Source organism: Zootoca vivipara, chromosome 11 (assembly GCF_965207765.1).
Source record: "Zootoca vivipara chromosome 11, rZooViv2.hap1.1, whole genome shotgun sequence".
NCBI classification, from domain to species: domain Eukaryota; kingdom Metazoa; phylum Chordata; class Lepidosauria; order Squamata; family Lacertidae; genus Zootoca; species Zootoca vivipara.
In genome coordinates, this window is record NC_142594.1 from 28904261 (window position 1) to 28926928 (window position 22668).

Here is a 22668-nt window from a genome sequence, read left to right on the forward strand (position 1 = left end):
CCAAATTATTTATTAATTTAAAACATTTATACACTCTTTCTACCCCTCTTTCTACCCCAACCCTAGCTGGAAGCTCCAGAGTCGGAGTATGACCACAGAAAGAGCCCTATCTCTGGTCCCAACCAAACATGTCTTTCCAATTTAATAAGAGTCTATGCATCTGATTTGAGGCAAACTGTTAGGGCTGGGAATGATAAGCAATTGAACCTTAACTTCACATGGATGCAATATAAATCACTATGCAAACTATTTGGGATAGGATCTAACCTCTACCAGTGTGTTTATTTCAAGATGTTTTTATGTTCACTTTTAACTAGTCTGAATGATAATATACTACAAACAAATCAATCACACTCAACTGTAAACTATATACATTAGCATGCCTTCTATCAGCATTTACTTCTTAAATGGATGACACTATATTAAGAGGAGCAACTGCCTTTGTGAATTTAAAAGATTTACTGGACAAATCCTTTGTTTCTATTCAAAAGATCAGGGTTAGATCTTATTGGCAAAACCATTTAATATATGAAGCTTTTATATACTGGAACTGAAGGGCATAAGGATTATAGCTTTAATTTGTTTTCCACTAAGGAAAAATACAAATTAACAGTTGAGTTTTCATAAACATGAAGCAGGTTTGACTGCATGCAAATTCATGGTTGCAGATTTAATCTTCCATATCTGAAAGTCAAGGAATACCAAACAGTTTTAGAAAGTATTGTATCCATTGCCACTGTGTGAAAACAAATTCACCTCATTATTTGTTGCAAATTGAAGTAATGATAGAATTACCTTCATGCACTGTTATTCCACAATTGTCGCACTGGATTATTTCATCAGCATCTTCACTATTATCCCCAAGACAAACACAGCAAATCATAATATGGTCCATTTTCTGAGAGCTCCAGTTCTGAGATTTCTCAAGAATCAGCGAGTCCTATCATTGAAAAGTAAAAATACACTTGTTATATTAGAAGAGGCATTACCATGATTTACCATTGTTTTGAGCCTGCAACCTATGTTAGAACTGTAAGTGAACATGATTCATAGCTGCCAAGTTTTCGCTTTTCTCGCGAGGAAGCCTATTCAGCATAAGGGAAAATCCCTGTAAAAAAGGGATAACTTGGCAGCTATGCATGATTCCTCAAGCCCTTTACTTCTTATCTATTTATGTTTTATGTTACACTATGTGAACGATGGACGCATCACATCTACAATAGCCCTAAGCACTCTCACAAAGGCCTGGCATTCTTAGCCTTGTTGTTTCCCCTTGTGCTCTTTTCCAGCTCCTGCTCCTTATACTGTACTTTGCAATCTCTTGCTTCGAATTGCTAGTTTTAAGCCTACAAATCATACATGCCATATACCAGTGGTGGGGAAACTTTGGAGCTCCAAATGTTGTTGAACTCCAGCTTCTATCAGACCAAGAAACACAGTCAACAGTCAGATGATGGAACTTGTAGTCCAACAACTTCTATGGCGCCACAGATTCTCCGGTCCTGCCAAATACCTTACACAACACTGCCAAACTAAGGTGCAACAAATGACTCCAATCTCCTTCCTTTGCAGTCATGCAGTAAGTTAGCTGGGCCCCCTGTCATTTCCTCTGCCCCCCCCCCCATTTTCAAAATTCATACAGGTCAGCCAGGGTGGATAAAAATCAATGATTTTTTTTTTTAAAAATCAATTTTTATTTAAATCGGGTTTTTTGATTTAAATTGGATATTTAAAATAAAAATGCTTTTTGGAGGAAAAAATATTTCTAAAGATAGTTTTCTATTTAAGTTACATTATAGTCCAAAGGCTAGCATTCATCAGTAAATAAGGATTTGTTTTAAGTTTTTCATTTGTGCTGAAACTCAGTCTATGTTGGGATTTTTTTTAAAAAAAAAGTTTAACCACAATAGTTAAAAAACATGGATACATAGACTATAATGTTATTGTTTTAGTTAAATAAATTGTTTAAATTGTTACTAAGGAAATGATTATTTTTCTCCTTCCAATAAAGTGCAGCAGAAAAGTTGTCCAAATATAAACAGTTAACTTATTAAACCACACAATAATTTCATAATAAAAAAATTTATTCCCAAAATGAAACCTTCCTCTGGTTGTAATATTAAGATTATACCAGCAGGGGTGTCTTTCTGTAAAATAAATTATTTAAATCAAGTCTTACTGACTAGTGATTTAAATTGTGATTTAAATCAAATTCACCCTGAGGTCAGTCCAAATCAACTCATGGAAATGCTATGATGTCAAAATACCACTGTGAGCTCCTTGAGAGAAAAGGGGATACAAACGTAACAAACAATGCATTACTACAGTGTTCCCCGGAAATAAGACACTGTCTTATATTTAGTTTTCCTCAAAAAGACACACTATGGCTTATTTTCAGGGGATGTCTTATTTTTTAATTACGAGTCCAGCCTCCCCTCTTCCTTGGTGCCCTCCAGAACTGCGCCTATCACTATGTCTTATTTCCGGGGTGTGGCTTATATTGCGCAAATGCTTAGAAATCCTGCTATGGCTTCTTTTATAGGTATGTCTTATTTTTGGGGAAAGTATAACACAAACTTACAAAATATTAAGTACTAAAACACACAAAAGTTGAAGCCACAATGCTAAAGGGCTAGGCTTGGCTTTCAATAAACAAGCATATTTGTTATAGAGGAAGAAAAAATAATTGCTTCTGAATAGAGACAAAGTCAGGATTGTCTTGTACACATTTCATTTCCCCCAAGAAGCAGCCTCGTGTCTCGTGCCAAGGTACTTTTGAAGCTGAGGGAAATTTTAAATCCAGATACAACAGGTGTTCAAACAAAAAAGTAAGAAATTCCACTGGCCATGCAAAAGCCTTTGCCTAAAGTAGTTCTATGGATCCCAGTCTATGTTATATGATGCATGAATTTAATTCAGGGTTTCCTGATTTGGGACTAAAATGTTCCTGTGCCTTTCTCAAGATTAGCTCCTTAAAGAAACCATTTAGGTTTCCCTAGGTTTCAGCCACAGCTCCATTATTATTACCAATGCTATTATACGCCTTCCCAAGAATATCACTGCCATTAGAGCGTATACACAATAAAGAACAACATGGTGGGGGAAGTTCTCCCATTCTCCCAAGCTGCAAGAACATGTAATAACTAGTATCATGAAGCCCGTTAAATTAACGAGTGCTAGAACAGTGAGCTATAATTGGTGATGGACTATGTGTATTGTCATCATGTCTTGTTTGAGAACTTCCCTGGTACCATCATGGTCATTAACAGAAACACATAATTTCCCTGGAGGGACTCCCGATTTAATTTTACCAGGAATGTGTAAATAAACCCTTCTCCCCCGAGTCCCAATTCCCTCCTCATCCCGCGCGCCGCCAGCCAGCCCCACCCGCCCGCGCACACTCCCTTCCTCTCAGACCAACTGTCTCTCCTCCGGGCTGATGTAGAAGACGAAGGAGGGGTTGGCCGGCCTGGCCCCCGCACCGCCCCCCGCGCCCAGCATGTCTGGCCCCCGCGAACTGGCGTTGGCGGCACTGCCAGGGCTCCGGCCGGTGCTGGCGGGCGGGGGGTGGTGACTGCGGCGGCAGCTCCTCCCAGGAGGACTCCTCGTCCTCCCCCAGCGCCACCCTGTTTCGCCTCACGTAGTTAATCCCTCCCATCACAGCGAGCGGCAAGAGCCTACAGTCCCGGCGGCGCACGTGAGCCTCCAAGTCCCAACGGCTGTCCGTCGGGCACATGCACAGTAGCGCAATCCCACGGACACAGGGACTGGACACAGAGACACTTGGATATTACTATAGAGGATTCCAGTTTTTATGGCTTTTAGAGCAACTCCCCAAACTCTATATACGTCTGCACAAAAGCAAGTACACCCAGGTAGGTGGCTACAAATCCTTTACAACTAAATCATCACTTGATTAATTAATTTGATAATTTGTAGGCTAAAAAACATGTTGGTTGACTAAAAAGTTGCCCCAATTAATCAGGCAAATTTTGTTTTGTTTTTACCTGCTTTTAATACATTTAATTTTATTGTATTGTATGTCCTAACTTTTTGCCTTTCTTCCACCATGGGGTGATGGAACCTGAGATTCCCAGCTAGCCTCCCATTCCAAGTACTGAACAGATCCCGACCCACTTAGCTTCAATAAGGTGTCTTATGTGCCTTCTGAATAAGATATAAATTACATATGAAAGCACCATCTTAGCAGAGGCATTTCCTCCTGAGATAAAGAATGCCCCTTCTAAGATTATGTTTGATGTGACAGATGTGTGCAGCATGCCTTTTTCCTTAAAAACAAGTGTTTTTCCTCTTACACACATATATGCATGTTTAATCAATTAAAATTCATATGATTAATTGGCTAAGATTTTTTTTTAACTGTGCAACAGCCCTAATTATGGAAAACAGACATTTAAGTTACCACCCGAGTACTTTGGATTCTGCTTGAAACCAAGTAGAAATTCATCATCCAACTTCTGACACATTTAACCCTTCACAACTTTAGTGAAATACTATGGAACTTTTCATAATGGCAGGCACTGAAATACTACAAAGTATATTTTATATGAAGATACAGTAGAGATGCAGCCATTGATCCTCAGTCCCAGGAAACTCATTGGGAGAGTTTAGTCATGGCTATGCTATATTCAGATATTCAACAGAAAATGATTCCACAGGGAATGGTCAGATGTATTATGTATTATTTCTAGATTGCTCTTCATCTGAAGACCACCGGATGGAATATAACACAATATAAACCAAACAACAGAACTACAAAACTCAAGGTAGTTGTACATGGGTTTCCCAGCTGGTCATCCATTTGGCACTAATCTGATCCAGACCAGCTTACCTTCAGTAAGATGGATACATAGTGTGTGCCTCCAGCTAGGCCTGTGACTACCTAACTACAGGAGACATGTGTAGGAAAGAACCAAGGACCACACTGAAATAAATATCTAGACTCAACAGTTTAATTGCTTTAACCTAAATAAGTTTTCATTCAACTTTCAATAATTTAAAAACTCTTAAAGTGTAGTTTGTGAAATATGGATTGGCTGAAGTATTCTATTCTAGAGGGATAGATTATCTGTGATAGATGACAGACTTGAGAATTTGAAAGACTAGATTGCAATGCTGGCTCTACCCCACACAGGTCTCCACTAAGGACTGAACTTTAAAGATGCAGCACTGATTGCCATTAGCAGAACAGCACTTAGAACAGCACATCACACTTAGCAATGTGATTCAGTGCAATTAATCTCCCTGGCCTTCATTTTCCTCATTCCTTAAATAGAACACAGATGTGGTTTACAATCCAAAGCACCTATATGCAAGACCCTTCATGCCAGAGCTTTCTTCAAAGGTTTCATCATCACAAACGTAGATGATGATAGTTGGAGTTTCATTATTAGAGCCAGTTTGTGAGGTCAGTGGCCATGGATGCTGCACTGAAAACTTCAAAGTCAACTTCGGCTGCACGCATAATTCACACCTGCAGACATGCATGCAAATAGCTCCCTTTGGACTGCAGTCCAACTTGCGGACAAACTTTGAGAGATTCAAGCTATTAATACCTGTAAAATGTATTGCGAGACTTGGCTGGAAATATGTCCTAAAGGCAAAGAACCACGATAATTTTTTGCTGATGCAAGATCAAAGGATTCAGTTGTAATAGAGTGAGCTTCCTTCACAGCACGCATGATGAGATTATAAAGCGCATTATCTATGCACTTTACATGCCAGGATATTCAGCAATTAATGTATCTCTCTGCAGACCTGAATATACATTTGAAAGTAAGTCCCACTGACTCCAAGACTTCATCACTTGTGTGTACCTGTATGTACTATTTTCATAACTCTGTCCACTGTCACTCAAGATCGCTATAGTATTTAGACCACTGGCCTCTGCTCCTGAATGCTTACATAGACATGGATCCAGTAGCACCTTGGCTTACGTTACCCTCAGGTAATGTAAACTTTGGGTTGTGAAAGCGGCAAACCCAGAAGTATTTTACTGGGTTTTGCCGTGTGCGCATGCGCAGAAGCGGTCCTCCGGTTGCGAAAACCTCGGGATTCGGCCGGACCTCCGGAACGGATCTCATCCGCAACCGCAGGTACCACTGTACAGTACAGTGGAACCTCGGTTTATGAACACCTCGGTTTATGAATTTTCGGTTTATGAACACCGCGGACCCATCTGGAACGAATTAATTCATTTTCCATTACTTTCAATGGGAAAGTTCGCTTCAGTTTATGAACGCTTCAGTTTATGAACAGACTTCCGTAACCAATTACACCCATGCTTCAGTTTATGAACATTTCAGTTTAAGTACTCCGCGGACCCGTCTGGAACGGATTAATCCACTTTCCATTATTTTCAATGGGAAAGTTCGCTTCAGTTTATGAACGCTTCAGTTTAAGTACTCCGCGGACCGTCTGGAACAGATTAATCCACTTTCCATTACTTTCAATGGGAAAGTTCGCTTCAGTTTATGAACGCTTCAGTTTATGAACAGACTTCTGGAACCAATTGTGTTCATAAACCGAGGTACCACTACTGGAAACACCACCGTATCTTTCATACCAGCACATCACCATCAGGTACTAAAAGTTTGATGGTGTACTAAAATACACAGGAACATAAGTGCTGTCCTGCTGGATTAGACCAAAGGCCATCTGGTTCAGCATTATGTTCCCATAGTGGCCAACCAGATGCCTCTGTGAAGCCCTCATGCAGGACAATAGCACCCTTCCATTCACATTTTTCAGTATTCAGGGACATGGTGCCTCTGATCCTGGATAGTACTGGTCTAATACCACCTTTCAAAGTCATCAGCCATCAGTATATTTGGTGACAGTGAATTTCATAGTTTTTTTTTCATCTCCCCCCCCATTAGTTTTGCTGAATGACCCTAGTTTCTAGTGTTATGAGAGAAAGTGAAAAACTTTCCTCTATCCACTTTCTTCACCATGCATAATTTTATACACTTCTATCATCTGGCACACTCCCACCCCCAGACATTTCCCTAAACTAATCCCTCTCTGCAACACTGCAGACTTTCCTCAGAGGAGGGTTGCTCCATCTTTTTGACCATTTTGGTTGCTCTCTTTGACCATTTTTCTGCACTCTTTAGACAGCAAGCCAAAGTACATTTACTAGCAAATTCATCATTAAACAGAGCAGGACTTATGGTAGTTTAAAGTAAACATGCAGAGGACTGTGCTGTTAATAGGCTCAGTTCTAAAAAATAATTTACTACTACAAACTATCACTTTGCTAGGTAATTTTTGAACCTGGACTCAATGGCCTCACAAAGAGGTGGGCTTCAGAACAGAGCAGAGCTGGGGAACCTAAGAACCTCCATATGTTGTTGTTGTTAGATTTATATTCTGCCCTTCCTCTCAAAGGAGCTACGGTAGCAGACAATGATAAACCATTTAAACAACAACTAAAAATATTCTGAAAAACAAACAGTTGAAAACATTCTCAATCAGTAATCATGGGATTGCCAGAAACAATGCTTTTCAGCTATTAAACAGCTGGGTAAACTCCCATCAGCCCATCTCCAACTCCTATAACCCAACATGGTGAATGGTTAGAAATGATAGAATTTGTAGCCTAACAACATCTGGAGATTCATATATCCCCCACCCTGTTTCAGATTGGCATGTGTATTACCTTATTTATTTTTTAAAAAATTATACTCCACTTTTCACCACATCTGGGTCTCAAAGCGACTTACAAAAATTAAAACAAACAATAATATAAAACATAGATTAAAATATCATAGAATAAAACATTAGAATAGCATTTTTGGTGCAATGTCCTCCTGAAATAAAACAATTTTAAACATGGTGTTTGAAACTTAGCAGGGATGATACCAGCCTGATTCCAACTGGGCATTCCATAGAGTTAGACGACTAAATTAAAGGCATGACTCATCACTAATGTAAGCCCTGCCTCTGGTGCATGAGGGACCAATAATAGTGTTCCCCCAGATTAACTCAGTTACTATTCCCTGCTTGATCTGCTGCTGCTACATTCCTAATATACTAGAGCAGGCATCCCCAAACTTCAGCCCTCCAGATGTTTTGGACTACAATTCCCATCTTCCCCGACCACTGGTCCTGTTAATTAGGGATCATGGGAGTTGTAAGCCAAAACATCTGGAGGGCCGCAGTTTGGGGATGCCTGTACTAGAGCAAAGAACTCAAACAAAAATAGAAATATATAAAATACTCTGAGCACAAACAATTTCTCATTTAAAACTCCCTTAAACCATGATGCCATCATTACTTAGAAGAATTAAATGGAGTTTGCTTCTGCTGCCCTGATGCTATACACACTTGCCTGAGAATAAGCACCATTTTGTTGGAGAAACGGAGGCTATATTTTCAATGTAAAAATAATAAAATGAGCAACTATTAAGTATGAACATAGGTTAGGAAAGCTGACTGGTCCAGTGATAGACAATGGTATGACAGATAACTATGTGGTACTGGACTGATATTATGTGTTGCTGAAAGAAAGACCCTGTACATACTTAGAGGCACTCATATTAAAGAGTTCTTCTCTTCAAGCATGTCAGTAACCAAAAGATAAAAGCTTGTGCTTAAACATTTACACTATCTAATTAACATAGTGCAAGTCTGAACAATAAGATTTTTTTTAAGAATGCCAATAAATCAAAATACCCACTCCACAAACACCTTAATCTATTCCTATGTCCAAGTAAAATGGGATACATAGACTTCATTCCGGCCAAAAATCCAAGAACATCTCTATAATGCCATTATAGTGCAACCCTACGCATGTAGGTTCTTTCAGAAGCAATTCCTACTGTGTTCAAAGGAGATTACTCCTGAGTATGTGTATAGAATTGCAACCAGTGTTTCCAGTGCTACTTACTTCTGTGCAGACCTGCATAGGATTGCACTTAAGCCCCTCTTAATTTTACCTGTGTTCATTCACAGCTTTTAAGAGTACATACCAGAACACATCATTTCAATATGCATAAGAAACCCCTAACTAAACCTGAAGGCACTATCTCCAGCAATAGTCACAGGCTTAGCCTACAAACTCATACTCCCTTAATCTTTAATTAGCATTAGTATGCATTATTTACTGCAATACATCCCGAATGTAGTCCTGATTTGTGTGCAGTGTGGTGCAGACTCTTACCTAACATTAATTTATTGTAAGTTTCTTTAATATAGCCTAAAATCCAAATTTCATTGAAGCCAATGGAAGATTCCCACTGGTTTTCAAAGGCTGTTGGATTCAGATATAAGGCTGGTGCACATTTATCTTAATGATTATTAAGGACAACTCTGCAGCTCATTAATGCAATCACTATCTGGTAACATCACCTAGCTTTAGGGAGCAATTTCAAAACAATCACACTGCAGAGTATTTCCATTTTTCATCAGAGGTATCATAGAAAGTTGGCTGTTCTACCTCATTGCTCTTGCTTTGTGAAAGGGCCAGGCTATCATTTGTCAGCTCCTCCTCATCAGCACTATTTCTGCTAAGAGCTTTCGCTTTTTTCTTCTTGCATCCGCCATCACTAGCAGCACTGCTGTTATCATCCTCCTCCTCCTCCTCTTCCTCATTGCCTTCCTCTTCATTGTCATCCTCCTCACTCCCGCTCCCATCATCTTCATCATCCTCATTATCTGCATCACTTCCCTCTTTACGTAGTGTGTTTTTCCCCTTCCTCTTCCCAGCAGTTGGACGCCAGTCATTGTCATCTTCACTGTCATAGTCATCTATGTCATTCAGCTCCTCCATGGAAACAAAATCTAGCAGAGGGCGGTTTCTTCGCAAATTCCATTTTTTGGGTTCGTTTGTCTGCTCATCAATGCCAGCATCCACTTCTGAGGGTTTCTCTTTCTCTTTTTTCTTTATAGGCTTCTCTTCTCCATCCACCCCCTCCTCCTCTTCTTCCTCTTTCTCAGTTTTAATCACCTCTTTCTCTGTTATGGGCAGCTCTTCTCCACCTGAGCTTTTAGGTTGTTCGTCCTCTACTTTTTCTTCTTCTGCCAGCTCTTCCTCCAAGATATGTTCTTCTGAATCACTACAGGAGCCTTCGCCGCTATCCTTTGATCCATCTTCACTGCCATGTCCACTGCCTTCAGAATCTGTTGAGCATATGAAAATTTAAAAAAAGAGTTCCAAAGCAAAATGAACCAAAAAAGAAGTTTGTTTTTTTTTAAAAAAAGGCTTGAGGCAACCAACTTAGTCAACTTAATTATTCTTCCCTTAATAGCCTATTTTTCATCTGGCTCAATTTTTTTCTCTCCAATTGAATTAGCTTTTTTAGTATTGCAAACCTACTGATGAAGAATGATTTGTATTTTGTAGAACAGCAAGAAGCTCTGGCTCTATTACCCTGCATAATATGAATAGGAAGGAAACCTTTTTCAGATATTCAGCCCAGCACCCAAACTGCTCCATGAAAACATGCTACACTAAAAACTGAGTAGCTGATTTAAAGAAAGTGAGTATGCAGTTTCACACAGAATTGTGCCCACAATGTAGTTATTTCACAATTTGTGGTTTTTAAAAAATAACTATTTTTTATAGCCTTGCATGACTAAAATTCAATGTGTGCACCAAGGGATTTGAAATGTTTTCCAGTTCTAGCACTGGTGCATCAAAAGGTTGTTGGGGGTGCTTGATTTTGATTTTGTTTTTTTTTTTGTTTTTTTTTGTTTTTGGTTAAACATCATAATTCAGTACAATACTAAACACTAGCTGTAATTTTATAATACTCTTTGATTATAACAATACAGTTATGTGATAATAACACAATAATTAAAGTAAACCTAAAGTTAAAAGAAACTACCAGCACTTCACAAATATGAAATCGTATGAATGAAAACTATTACTCGCCTGCAACCTTACCACTGCAACTTTTGATACCTGGTGCAAGTAAAATACTTTTATGATCAGTCAATACTTTACCTTTGTGGGGGGAAACACTACAGGTATTTATAACTCCAAATCTACCAGTATATGAAAAATTATTCTATAGAGTACTGATATAATTATTCATTGGTCACCATTTTACTATACATGCCATCCTACTCACAAATAAGAAAGTACTGTGTCTCTATAAAATGCATCCTATCATCACAGGCATCACATCAATGCAAAGAGCACCGGTTCCTCTTAACTCAATTAAGACTTTTGGAAATACTAAAATGGTCCAATCAAGAATTTCTTCCACACTCCCATGTTTTAGCCAACAGCAGAAATATGATATTGGTGTGTTTAAGTGTAAAACTCATAGTAAAACACACATTCAACTATATTTCATAAATATCAATGCCTTGGGGGCCCTTTTGGAACAAAAGCCAGAATAAAAATAAACATTGAAATGACTACTTTTAACACCTTGCTGGGCCCTGTTTGCCTAAGTTTGCTCAGAATCACCAGCAGCATATGCAAATCATCTTTGACAAATTACCAACAGCATACATGAATAAATTTGGTTTCCGCACTTCTTTGGTTAGGCCAGTTGCAGGTGTTTAGAACTTTTCCCACGTGGCAGAATCTAATCACAGTAATCTTCATTTGTGTGAAGAACCTAACATGTGACCTGATACCTCCAAAAATAGAGCTGCAGGTTCCTAGAAGCAAATTTTGTGACCATAGTAGTTGAAAAGTCCTGAGTATCACCTCCAGTGTCTGGGTCACATACTAAGTTGTCCATTTGAATACAGTGGTACCTCGGGTTAAGAACTTAATTCATAAGACATGAATGAATGTTAAACGATGTATGGAAAATTTATGCAAAAACTTAATTTTATATACTGTATGTATATATATATGTATGTATGTGTGTGTGTGTGTATATATATATATATATATATATATATATATATATTCGTCCTGGAAGTCCGTTCTTAACTGAAACTGTTCTTAACCTGAGGTGCCGCTTTAGCTAATGGGGCCTCCCGCTGCCACCGCACAATTTCTGTTCTCATCCTGAAGCAAAGTTCTTAACCCGAGGTACTATTTCTGGGTTAGCGGAGTCTGTAACCTGAAGCGTCTGTAACCCGAGGTACCACTGTATATCTTGCAGGAATGGGGAAAGTTCTCACGTCACTTTGGAGGAGACAGAAGCAGTATAATATTGCACTGCTTCTGCATGGCCCAAAGCTCAGCACAGTATGAAGATCCCTCACCCCTGCCCCACCGCCTTGCACAGACACCTAACTCAATGTTGATGAATAATGTCTACCTAGTAAGACAATGATCATTTTATGCAGTCAATTCAATCTGACCAAACACCACCTGTCCAAGCAGCCACAGTATTGTGTAATTTATCTTATTACTGTATTAACAAGTAGAAAGAGACATTTTGTTTAACCAAAAATGTCAACACAAACATAAAAAGTAATGGTAAAAAGTGTCTTGAATATTTCAATGGCAAAAAATACAGAAATATATTTCATTCATATAATAATGAATATATAACTTGACAAACAAGTCACCGATTACATCTTGGCTTTACTTGCTTAGTGACACTGACAAATATTATATTGCTTAAATGTCTGTACATATTTGTGCTATTACCGTGTTTCTCATATTTTAAGGCATCCAAAAAAAAATAAGGCATGGCAGGATTTTCCAGACCTGGCGAAATATAAGGCATACCCCGAAAATAAGACATGCTGGTACGGTATGGCAGGGCACGCCGCGCCAAGTCCCGACCCAGCGGGACCCAGCAAGGGCAGCAGTGCGCGCTTTGCCGAGCCCCGACTGAGCGGGAGCTGGCAAAGGCAGCAGCCCGCCGCCGGCTTGGAGCTCGAGCCGGCAAAGGCAGCAGCGGCGCTTTGCCGAGCTCCACCGAATCGGGTGAGAATTGCGTTCGTACCCCTGCCTTGCAGCCTCCGACCCTTCACCCAGGGCGTTCACACGTGCATCCCCACCCCCGACCCGCGTCCTCGTCTACCGGTACCTGAAAGCTGCGCACGCGGCATTCCAGCACAAAGCCGCCAGCCAGCGTCAGAAGAGGAGAAGGAGGTGCCGCCGAGAAACCCAGAAAGGGGAGGCGCAGCGGGAAGGAGGAGGAGACCGGCGGGGAGGGATCCGGAAAGTTGCGAGCGACTTCCTGCTCCCCCCCCAACGGAGCGAAAACCAGCAAAGGCAGCAGCCCGCCGCCGGCTTGGAGCTCGGCAAAGCGCCGCTGCTGCCTTTGCCGGCTCGAGCTCCAAGCCATGTTAACTCTGTCAACAAATTTACCTACCTAATTTGCCTGTCACTAGGCAAGACTTACAAATAACAGATTTTAAATAAAGTTACCCCCTCCTCAAAATACTAAATGCTGTGCCTGTAGGAAGATGTGCACATGTAGAAGTACACATATGAGAATGACTGAGTTAGAGACCTACTGTCTGTACAGTACGTAGCAAAAATCCTTACAGAAATCAGTTACCAGTAATTTTAGAATTTGTACACCCCTTGGTTGTAGAAAACCTATTTCAAGATACTGAAAAGAAAAAAGAGGTTCATGGCCTATTTGTGCTATGCTAGCATTAAAAGCAAAGCAAAACACTTCAGCTTACTGCCCCCAGGAGACAGTGGGATTACCTAGGGGGCATCATGAGGGGCTGGAGGTGTAAATGACTACGAGACTTTGAAAAGCAGGAATCAATGGATTAGGTTCATCAAATTGTTGAAATAATTAAACTAAATAGTTTTAATTGCATTTTGAATGACAGTGGAATTAACTGTTATTGTTTTGAATTTTACTGTGTTATCATCTTCCTGAGTGGTATGTGCAAATCACTATTCTGAATGATGCTTTTTATGGGGTAGGGTAGGGGGCACTGGGGATGTGTTTGTGGAACCAGGGTGCTAACCCTAAAGTTTGGGGACCACTGAGCTGGACAAAGTGTGTTTTGTTTGAACTGAGCTCAGCAGACTGAACATTTTGGAAGCAAGACGTGATATGAAGTCATGGTTTGTTGCTGGCTTACTATGGTTCGGCATATGTATGATTCCAACAATATTGCTTAACAACAGTTTGTTTGGCGAGTGTCTTGGATGGCACATAGTCAAGAACAGCATGAAAACAAACCAAGCTTTGAGGAACAAACCATGGCTGTGAGAAAGTCATAGCTTGCTGAAAGAAACATGGTTAAAACAAACCATGACTTAGCACTGTAAGGGATAAATCATAGTTTTAAGGGAAGATGACAAAAGGAGAGAACAAAAAGGGCTTGTAATATCTTGGGCTTTTCATTTATCTCACTTACATCTTGGTTGTTATCTCTAATATTCAAAGGGCCATAAAGTACAGTTTCCTCACAATAGTCATATGCAGATGACTTGAGGACAGTAAACAAAGAGTGATTCTGAAAGAGCCATGGAATCTAAGTTAGGGACAACTTCTAAAATAAACACAGGTAAACCTGTATTGCCAAGTAAACCAGTTGCAAGTATTATTATTTATTGTGCTCCAAATACTTCCATCAGTCTCATTTCAAGACTCCAGTAAAATACAAATCAAGGCTTTGTGTCAACAATTATAAGCAAAATTGTCACAAAGCCGTAAGATTCAGCATTTTTCATTCAAAGTTTTGAAGAATTAAAATGTGACTGAACTTCAACATTCTTATACAGCAAAATCTGCAAACTTTAACATCCACCATCTCTATACACTAACATGGCAATCCAATTATTCTCAGACAACTATGGAGACAAAAAGCAATGCTATATTTCACTCACTTTATTTAAAATATTGCAAATAAAAATATATAAAAGAGGTACTCAAGGAATTGCATTTAACCAACACAGTATGCAGGCTTGCAAAGTTAAGAGACATCAAACTTGAATTATTTCTATAAATATTACCGGTATATAAAGTACTGTATTACAGTCATACCTTGGATCCCAAACTCCCTTGAACTCGGATGTTTTGGCTCTGAACACCGCAAACCCGGAAGTGATTGTTCCAGTTTGTGAATGTTCTTTTAGAATCTGAACATTTGACGAGGCTTCCGCAGCTTCTGATTGGCTGCAGGAACTTCCTGCAGCCAATCAGAAGCAGTGATTTGGTTTTCGAACATTTTGGAAGTCAAACAGATTCCTGGAATGGATTCCGTTTGACTTCCAAGGTACGACTGTATATAAATTAATATTATCTGCTTCAGAAAAAGTAGATCAGATTGATAGCGACTTGCAAGCCCACCTTCCATACTGAAATTCAAAATTCAAATCCACATGCAAACATGATAAAATGGCACTTATATAATAATTTAGGCATGTGCACATCTTAAAAGAGGTTTTGCTTGATGCTCTGAAACAGTGGATGTAGATGTATACTTATCACAATGTGAATACTTAAAAAGGCTCCAGTGTGTAAGGAGGAAATAGGGACTGCATCTCCCACGGTATGAACTTTGATGTGGTCTACCTCATCACTACAAACCTGCTTATAAATGCATATTCACATGGTTTTGAAGTGGCAGTGTGGCCGAAGCAGACTTCTCTTCATGATTGCCCCATGCCAACACCTGGTGCACAAGCAAAGCTGGTAACCATATGGAGCTATTTAAGTAAGTGCTAATCTGACTGTTCACTTATAACAACCTCAAATCAATTGCTGCAATGGCTTTCAAAGCAAAGATGATGAATGTCCAGCCTGCAGGCCCATGAGGCCATTTTACCCATTTCACCCAAACTGCAACTAACATCTTATGCAATGATATGTGTGGAGCACATACTGATGTGGCTTCAAAGGAACAACCAGGAGCTTAAAGTGAGTTCCTGGTTGCTTTTTTGCTGGAGCAAAGCATGCTATATCCACTCATCAACCAATAGGTGGTGAATGCTTTCTCTGAGAAAGCAATTTAGCACTGGAACCACTTTCAGTGTAAACTTGAAATAAGTCTTCCATTTAAAAAAAATGTCTCTCCTCTATTGTAATTAGTGTGTGTACCTTTGTGTGTGTAGCATGGGTGAAAAAGCAAAATATGACATAATACATGCATAGCCAAAGCTGCCCTTACTTTCAGTGCATAGTTCTAAGACAATGAAAGTGCCACCAAGAGTGCATAAGCTAAACAAGTCACTGCAAGACAGAAGGAATCCTCCTAGATATTCCGAAATGTACATCCTTCTTACATGCAAAAATTCTGCAATTGTTTAACTGGACTTTGTAACTATTCAACCAAAAGTTGATGTGTCACATTCTTTGCTGAATTCAGAATGACCAAATATACAGCTCTAGGCCCCATCCCCATTATGGAAGAATCAATGTTTCTTCTCCCCAGCAGTAGTCAGTCATTGCACTGATCAGAGGACTTTCCTGAAGGTTAGTAATGTGTCAATAAGTATATGGGTAGGTTTGGGGCAAAAAAACCCTAAAGATTTTGGGAATCATATAATTGGAGGACTAGAAGAGAGAGGGGAAAGTGCCTTGCATGATTGTAGGGTTGGAAAGCTGGCTGAAACAGAACTGGGTCGGAATCATCTTGGCTTTGGGGGGGGGGGGTAAACAGGGCAGCTAACTAGTGTATTCACAGCAGCGGTGAGGAATGTGCAGGTGTTGTTGGACTCCAACTCTCATCAGCTCCAGCCCACATTGCTAATAATGAGAGATTATGGGAGTCCAAAAACATCTGGATAGCCAGTTTCACTACCCCAAATCAGGGAGAGGGGGATCAAGGTAGAGATACTGCAGTTAGGTGGAGTAAAGACTACCTGAAAGAAGATGCCAAAGACTTCAAGATCTCAGGCTGTCCACCTTGCAACAGGGAAGAGGGGAGGGGCCTAGATCCCTTTATTTCTAAATCCGAAACCTCTCCCAACTTTCTAACCCTCAAGATCCTGCTGCCTCGTGCTACATGCTAGTCATTCACCCAATAAAAAAAAGGTAAAGTACCCCTAGATGGGTTAAATCCAGTCAAAGGCGACTATGGGGTTGTGGCACTCATCCCGCTTTCAGGCCGAGGGAGCTGGCGTTTGTCCACAGACAGCTTCCCAGGTCATGTGGCCAGCATGACTAAATCGCTTCTGGAGCAATGGAAGACTGTGACGGAGGCCAGAGCGCACGGGAAAGCTGTTTACCTTTCCGCCGTAGCGGTACCTATTTACCTACTTGCACTGGCATGCTTTCAAACTGGTAGGTTGGCAGGTGCTGGGACAGAGCAACAGGAGCTCACCCCATCACATGGATTCGAACCACCAACGTTCTGATCAGCAAGCCCAAGAGGCTCAGTGTTTTAGACCACAACGCCACCCGCATCAATTCTCCCAGTATCCCTTCAGCACTTGCTAAACTCAACTACATTATAATTTTAACTTCTAAAGCAAAACAAACAAAAACAAAAAACACTTGTGCTATATATACATAACCAATGTTCTCATCCTTTCAGCAGATCAGAAGTCAAAAAGTAACGGTAGTTTACTTTTATAAGCGATTAAATTAAGCATAACTAGTGGAAGAACCCTACAACACAAAACTATGTCAAAACGGGAAAAGAAGGAGGGGGAGGGGGGAAGCGTTTACCTGAAGCATCTCCAACCTTAAAGTCACTGTCATCTGAACTGTCATAATCTAAAACTTCCAGCAGGGAAGCTGCCAAGGGCTTCACCTGCCGCCTCTTCGAGCTGCGATCCACTGTGGGGAGAGAAAAAAAGAAAAGGACAGAGAGATGCATGCATGTTTCTTTTGTGACCAGCTGTTGGTGGGGGAAGAGGAGGGGGAGAAAAGAAAACCATGTGGGGCTTCAGAACTCTTGCACGACACGAGCTTAAATTTGCAGAGAAAGCTGGGTCGTGGGAATGCAAAGCAGAGCTGGGTCGGGGGAGGCTCCCTTGAAGGCGGGATGGTATATGCCCACCCCCAGCACAAAATGAAGCCACGGGAGGGAGGGTGCGGCGCCCCACAGCAGCCCCTGGACGAAGCCCGCCGCTGGGCACAGGGCGCCAGCGGCTGAGGGAAAAGCAGGGAGGCGGGCAGGGAAAGAAGACCTCGCGGGCGCGGGCGCCTTTGCGGCTGGACTTACTCACTGGAGCCGAGCAGCCGCTCGCGGGCACATGAGGAGGCAGCCCTCAGCCCCAAGCCCGGCAGGCCTCCCCTCTAGGCGGCAACCCCGCGCTGAAGAGAGAGAGGCTGCGCGGCGTCCCACAGGCCGCCTCCGTAACCCAGACAATAGGCGAAGCCTCGCCCCGGATGCAGTTCCCCTCCTGCCGAAACCAAAAGCAGGAACCGACCTGCCGCAAAGGAGCCGAGAGCTTCCGCTGGGTGGGGGGGGGGGGGCTATCGCCGCGCATGTGCAGAAAGAGGCGCGCAGGCGCGCTGTAAGAGACGAAGGGCTTGCCCGCGCTATGGTTCCTGGCATAGGGGCGTGGTTTTCCTATTCAGCGCGGCAGAAGCCGGAGGGGATCGCGCGGCGAGGGTGGCGGGGTTATTGTGGAGGCGGCCCGGCCGGGTTTCCCTCTAGCTCTCCCTGCCTGCGCTCTTTCTCTGTCGCCTCTCTTGTCCAATCTGGCCTCTGAATCTTATAGAGGGGACCCCGAGCATCACGCAGTCCTCTCTTCTTTAAACGACAAAAGTGTATTTGCATTCCCCGCCCCCCAGTACTATAAACGACATATGGGTGTCATCACTTGGAAAGAACACGAGCGTTTTAGAGGAACACACGGTCCCCGACTTACAATATTACAGACTTTGAAAAGGCATCACTCCAGATTTGTACCCACGAGGTGGAGATTCTGTGTATCTCAATGCACTTCTGTTACTGTTACTTCTCAATAGAAATGTAATATACACACATTGTTCACGTGTCGCCAGTGCTGGATTTACATATGGAGTAATCAAGTTGCATCCCAGAGCCTTGTAATCTAGCTGGTCCTCAGCCTTTTACCACTAAAAAAAATGCAGACTGTTTTGTGTGAATACCTTCCTTAATTCCATATTTTTGTAAACTTATTAAAGGTTATAAAATTATAAACGATATTTTTTATCAATGCTAAAATTTCAGCAACATTCTACGGTAGTTTCATTGTTTCTCACGATCATGTGTTATAAATTTGGTCCTCCCAAAGTCTCCTAGCCCTGAGCCTCCTATTGCTTTAATCCAGAACTGCACACACCATACATTTAAAGCACACATAACCCCAAAGAATCCTGGGAACTGTAATTTACCACATATAGAGCTAAAGCTCCCATGGCTCTTGACAAGCTAAAGTTCCCAGAATTCTTTGAGGGTTGTTTGATGTGCTTTAAATGTATGGGGTATGTGATACACTTGGAAGCAGTTTGGCTTGCGTATTTGTTTATTTCAACAGCTTATACATGTTTATCACTGTAGTATCTGATTGGTGTTCAATACAGTTACAAAAGATAGAAGAGAGATAAAAGTTGTTAAAATTAATCTTAGAATCAGAAACACTGAAGATAAAAAGGTCTTCCCCGAGTACCAAGAATAGATCTCATAAGCCTGGAACCTGCTCACCCTTGCAAGTACAGGGATATATCGGTTTTTGAACATATCGGAAGTCAAACATTTCGGTTTTTGAACGCCTAAAACCCGGAAGTAAATGCTTCCATTTTTGAATGTGCCTTGGAATTCCGATGGCTTCCACTGAGTTGTTTTGGTTTCTTTTCCCAATTCTCTCTATTGAATTTGCAGGCCGCCCTTTGCGCCTCGGCTTCGGAAGTAGGACAGTCTTCCGGAACTGATTACATTTGAAAACTGAGGTACCACTGTATTTTACCATTTCAATAATATACAAAGCTGGTGTTCATTCAAAGCATTTTGTATAGGACATGGAAATACATACTGCAGGGATGACTCCCCCCCCCCATTCCAAAGGCCACAATACCCTCTAATGACCTGCATTCCAGTGGTCAAAAAGTGGGTGTGGCCACTACTCCACAATCTCCTGAAGATCCATATATACCAGAGTGTACAAACATGCACACTCACACGCGTGCATATATACATAGAGCCCCTTTCCTGTTCCCCAGGATGACATGGAATGATTTAAATTGTTCAGCCTGGCACTGTGACCCAGTTCACCATTGGTGGCAGCACTGAAGAAAGTGCCTCTCCTCCACTGTGGATCAGAATGTTCCAGAAGGAGGAAAGAGCTCTCCAGTCTTCTTTGATCAGGAAACATGAGAAAATACCACAGCATTCCTTCCTGATTCTGGAGAGCTCTGGTCCACAATGGCAGTGGGCAAAGGAGAGGTGATTTGTTCAGCATTGCTGATGTTGGGTCACTGGTAGTGGGACATGGAAAAATACGTGATAGGCCAGATCATGCTTGTGGGGTGGACGTTTATCACCCACATGTGTGCTCCTCAACCTAAAACAAATCCATAATTCCACCCTAACACTTATGTCAAGGATGAAGAACCTGTGGTCCTCCAGATGTTGTTGAACAATAACTCATAGCATCGAATGTTGGTTGGGGCTGATGGAAATAGGAGTCTGCTTAATCTTGATAGAACAGCACTCCGAACGGCCACTAATAGCAGCACTGCTGCCCATCCACTCAAAGGATGGATGTAAAACACACAGAGGAACTTTAATGGCTTGTGGACTGGGTACTTAAAGTGTAAGGAAAGGGATTTAGCCCCAGCCTTAGCTTAGATCTAGTTCCAGACTACAATAGCCAAACCATGGTTTTAAAGCTACTTGTGTCCTTTCATCTTCCATCTACTCAGCCTCATGACCCTTATTCTCACAATGCAGCAAGGCAGAGAAGCTCCGTTGTCCATGGTGTGGCAGCCTGTTGAGGCACAACACTGACCAAAATGGTGTACAGTGGTACCTCTACTTACGAATTTAGTGCGTTCCGAACGCACATTCATAAGTCAAAAAAATTGGAATCCCATAGGAATGCATTGGGAGAAGAAATTCGTAAGTCGAAGCAACCCTATCTAAAAATGCGTAAGTAGAAAAAATCCTATCTAAACCGCATCCAAGATGGCGGACGGAGCTCCGTTCATAAGTTGAAACATTCGTAAGTAGAGTTATTCGTAAGTAGAGGTTGTTGTTGTTTAGTAATTTGGTCGTGTCCGACTCTTCGTGACCCCGTGGACCATAGCACGCCAGGCACTCCTGTCTTCCACTGCCTCCCGCAGTTTGGTCAAACTCATGTTCGTAGCTTCAAGAACACTGTCCAGCCATCTTGTCCTCTGTCGTCCCCTTCCCTAGTGCCCTCAATCTTTTCCAACATCAGGGTCTTTTCCAGGGAGTATTCTCTTCTCATGCGGTGGCCGAAGTATTGGAACCTCAGCTTCAGGATCTGTCCTTCCAGTGAGCGTAAGTAGAGGTACCACTGTATAACAGTTCTACACACTTAGTAGCATAAACTGTGGTTTGCTAACCAATGTCAAAACCTGCCCTGATATCCTGGGTAGGCAGTTCTTCACAAGCCATTGTTTGTAAACTGGCATAGGCAAGGACAGCATCGGTACAGATTGGTGAGTCATTGAGACAATAAAGTTTTGTGAAAAACAAGAAGCCCATTGCCATCAACTTCAAGGCTGGAAAAACAACAACCCTCTCAAACAAGCAACAAGGGTGTTTTTTTCTCTCCTATCCTCTTGATTCCACACACACCCCACCCCAAACGTCTTTTGCTGCAAAACAAAATCTACTTCTCTTCTCTCTTTTTTTTACAAAGTAACACCTAAGTCCTTTATTAACCCCCATTTTTCTTTCAGTGTGCTGGCGTCAGTGATGAGCCCATGCTCAAAGGGCCTTTTTGATGTCTTTTGCTGCATGCCGGAAAACGAAGAATCAAAATATGCTGTATTTTCCTTATCACATAATTTTCACCTCAATCTAGGCTCTGCTGATCAAATAAAGGAAGATAAGAATTTCTATCTCTGAAGTCTTATCACAGCTATATTACACACAATCATACAATGTGATTTTTACAGGCATATTGTATGTATGCTTCAAAGGAGGGAGACAGGCCTCAGTGCTCACATCAAAACATCTCATTATCCATCCCTCAGAAATGTACTAATGCGGCCTTCCACATTTAAATGGAAATGTCTTTAAGAACAAAGATATTATGCTAAGAAAAAGGAAATATTCCCCCACAGTAATTGGCAGAGCACACAAAATAGAGAAGGTTCCTAAAGCTGCAATCCAAAATGAAGATTGTAACCCTGGCAATCCCTTTCAGACTTCTGCCTGCCCATGTCCCACCACAGGTTCCTTATCAGCTAAACCATAAAGCTATCAGATCATACAAACGTGCCACCTGCTTTTGTACACATTATTAAATCTAGCCGTACGGCTGAATCGCTTTGGCACACCAAAGCTGTGGTCCTCACACACACATTTATTCATATGTAAATTCATGGAACTCGCTCATAAACTGCTGAGAGGCACTGTTATTCACAAGAGTCGCCGTGTCTGAAAAAATGTAGAGGGCCATCTGTGTGTTTCGTTAAAGAGTGTCCTCATGAGGGATCCTACTCAAGACTTGAACAGCTATCAAAGTAAAGGGTGAGAGGCACCGGTTGTCTTCACTCCACAGTCACTTCCATGGGAATGGGAATGTTGCGCCAACATGAAGATCTCAGTGGCAGCTTGGGGCACCGCTATTTTAGGGTTGTCAACAAAGCATCGTGAAGTTGAAGACTCAGAACTAGCTGCAGTGCCACAATCATTGCATCA

At 41.6% G+C, this 22668-nt stretch overlaps 1 protein-coding gene across 14 annotated transcripts in view; it reads right to left on the reverse strand.

Moving 5' to 3' along the window:
- The window catches only part of PHF14 (PHD finger protein 14), a 146572-nt gene extending 128376 nt beyond the window's left edge, over positions 1-18196 (reverse strand). For 8 of the 14 annotated variants that reach the window (XM_035130112.3, XM_035130110.3, XM_035130111.3 and 5 more), the window contains exons 1-4: positions 18028-18196; positions 17529-17639; positions 9461-10143; positions 796-940 (exon numbers count right to left, since the gene is read on the reverse strand). In XM_035130112.3, coding sequence (XP_034986003.2) covers positions 796-940; positions 9461-10143; positions 17529-17639; position 18028 — 940 coding nt within the window. In that variant the 5' untranslated portion in view covers positions 18029-18196. The remainder of the gene's footprint in view (positions 1-795; positions 941-9460; positions 10144-17528; positions 17640-18027) is intronic. The other 6 variants (XM_088654004.1, XM_088653999.1, XM_088654001.1 and 3 more) reach the window with 1 other exon arrangement.
- Between the last annotated feature and the right edge of the window lie 4472 nt (positions 18197-22668).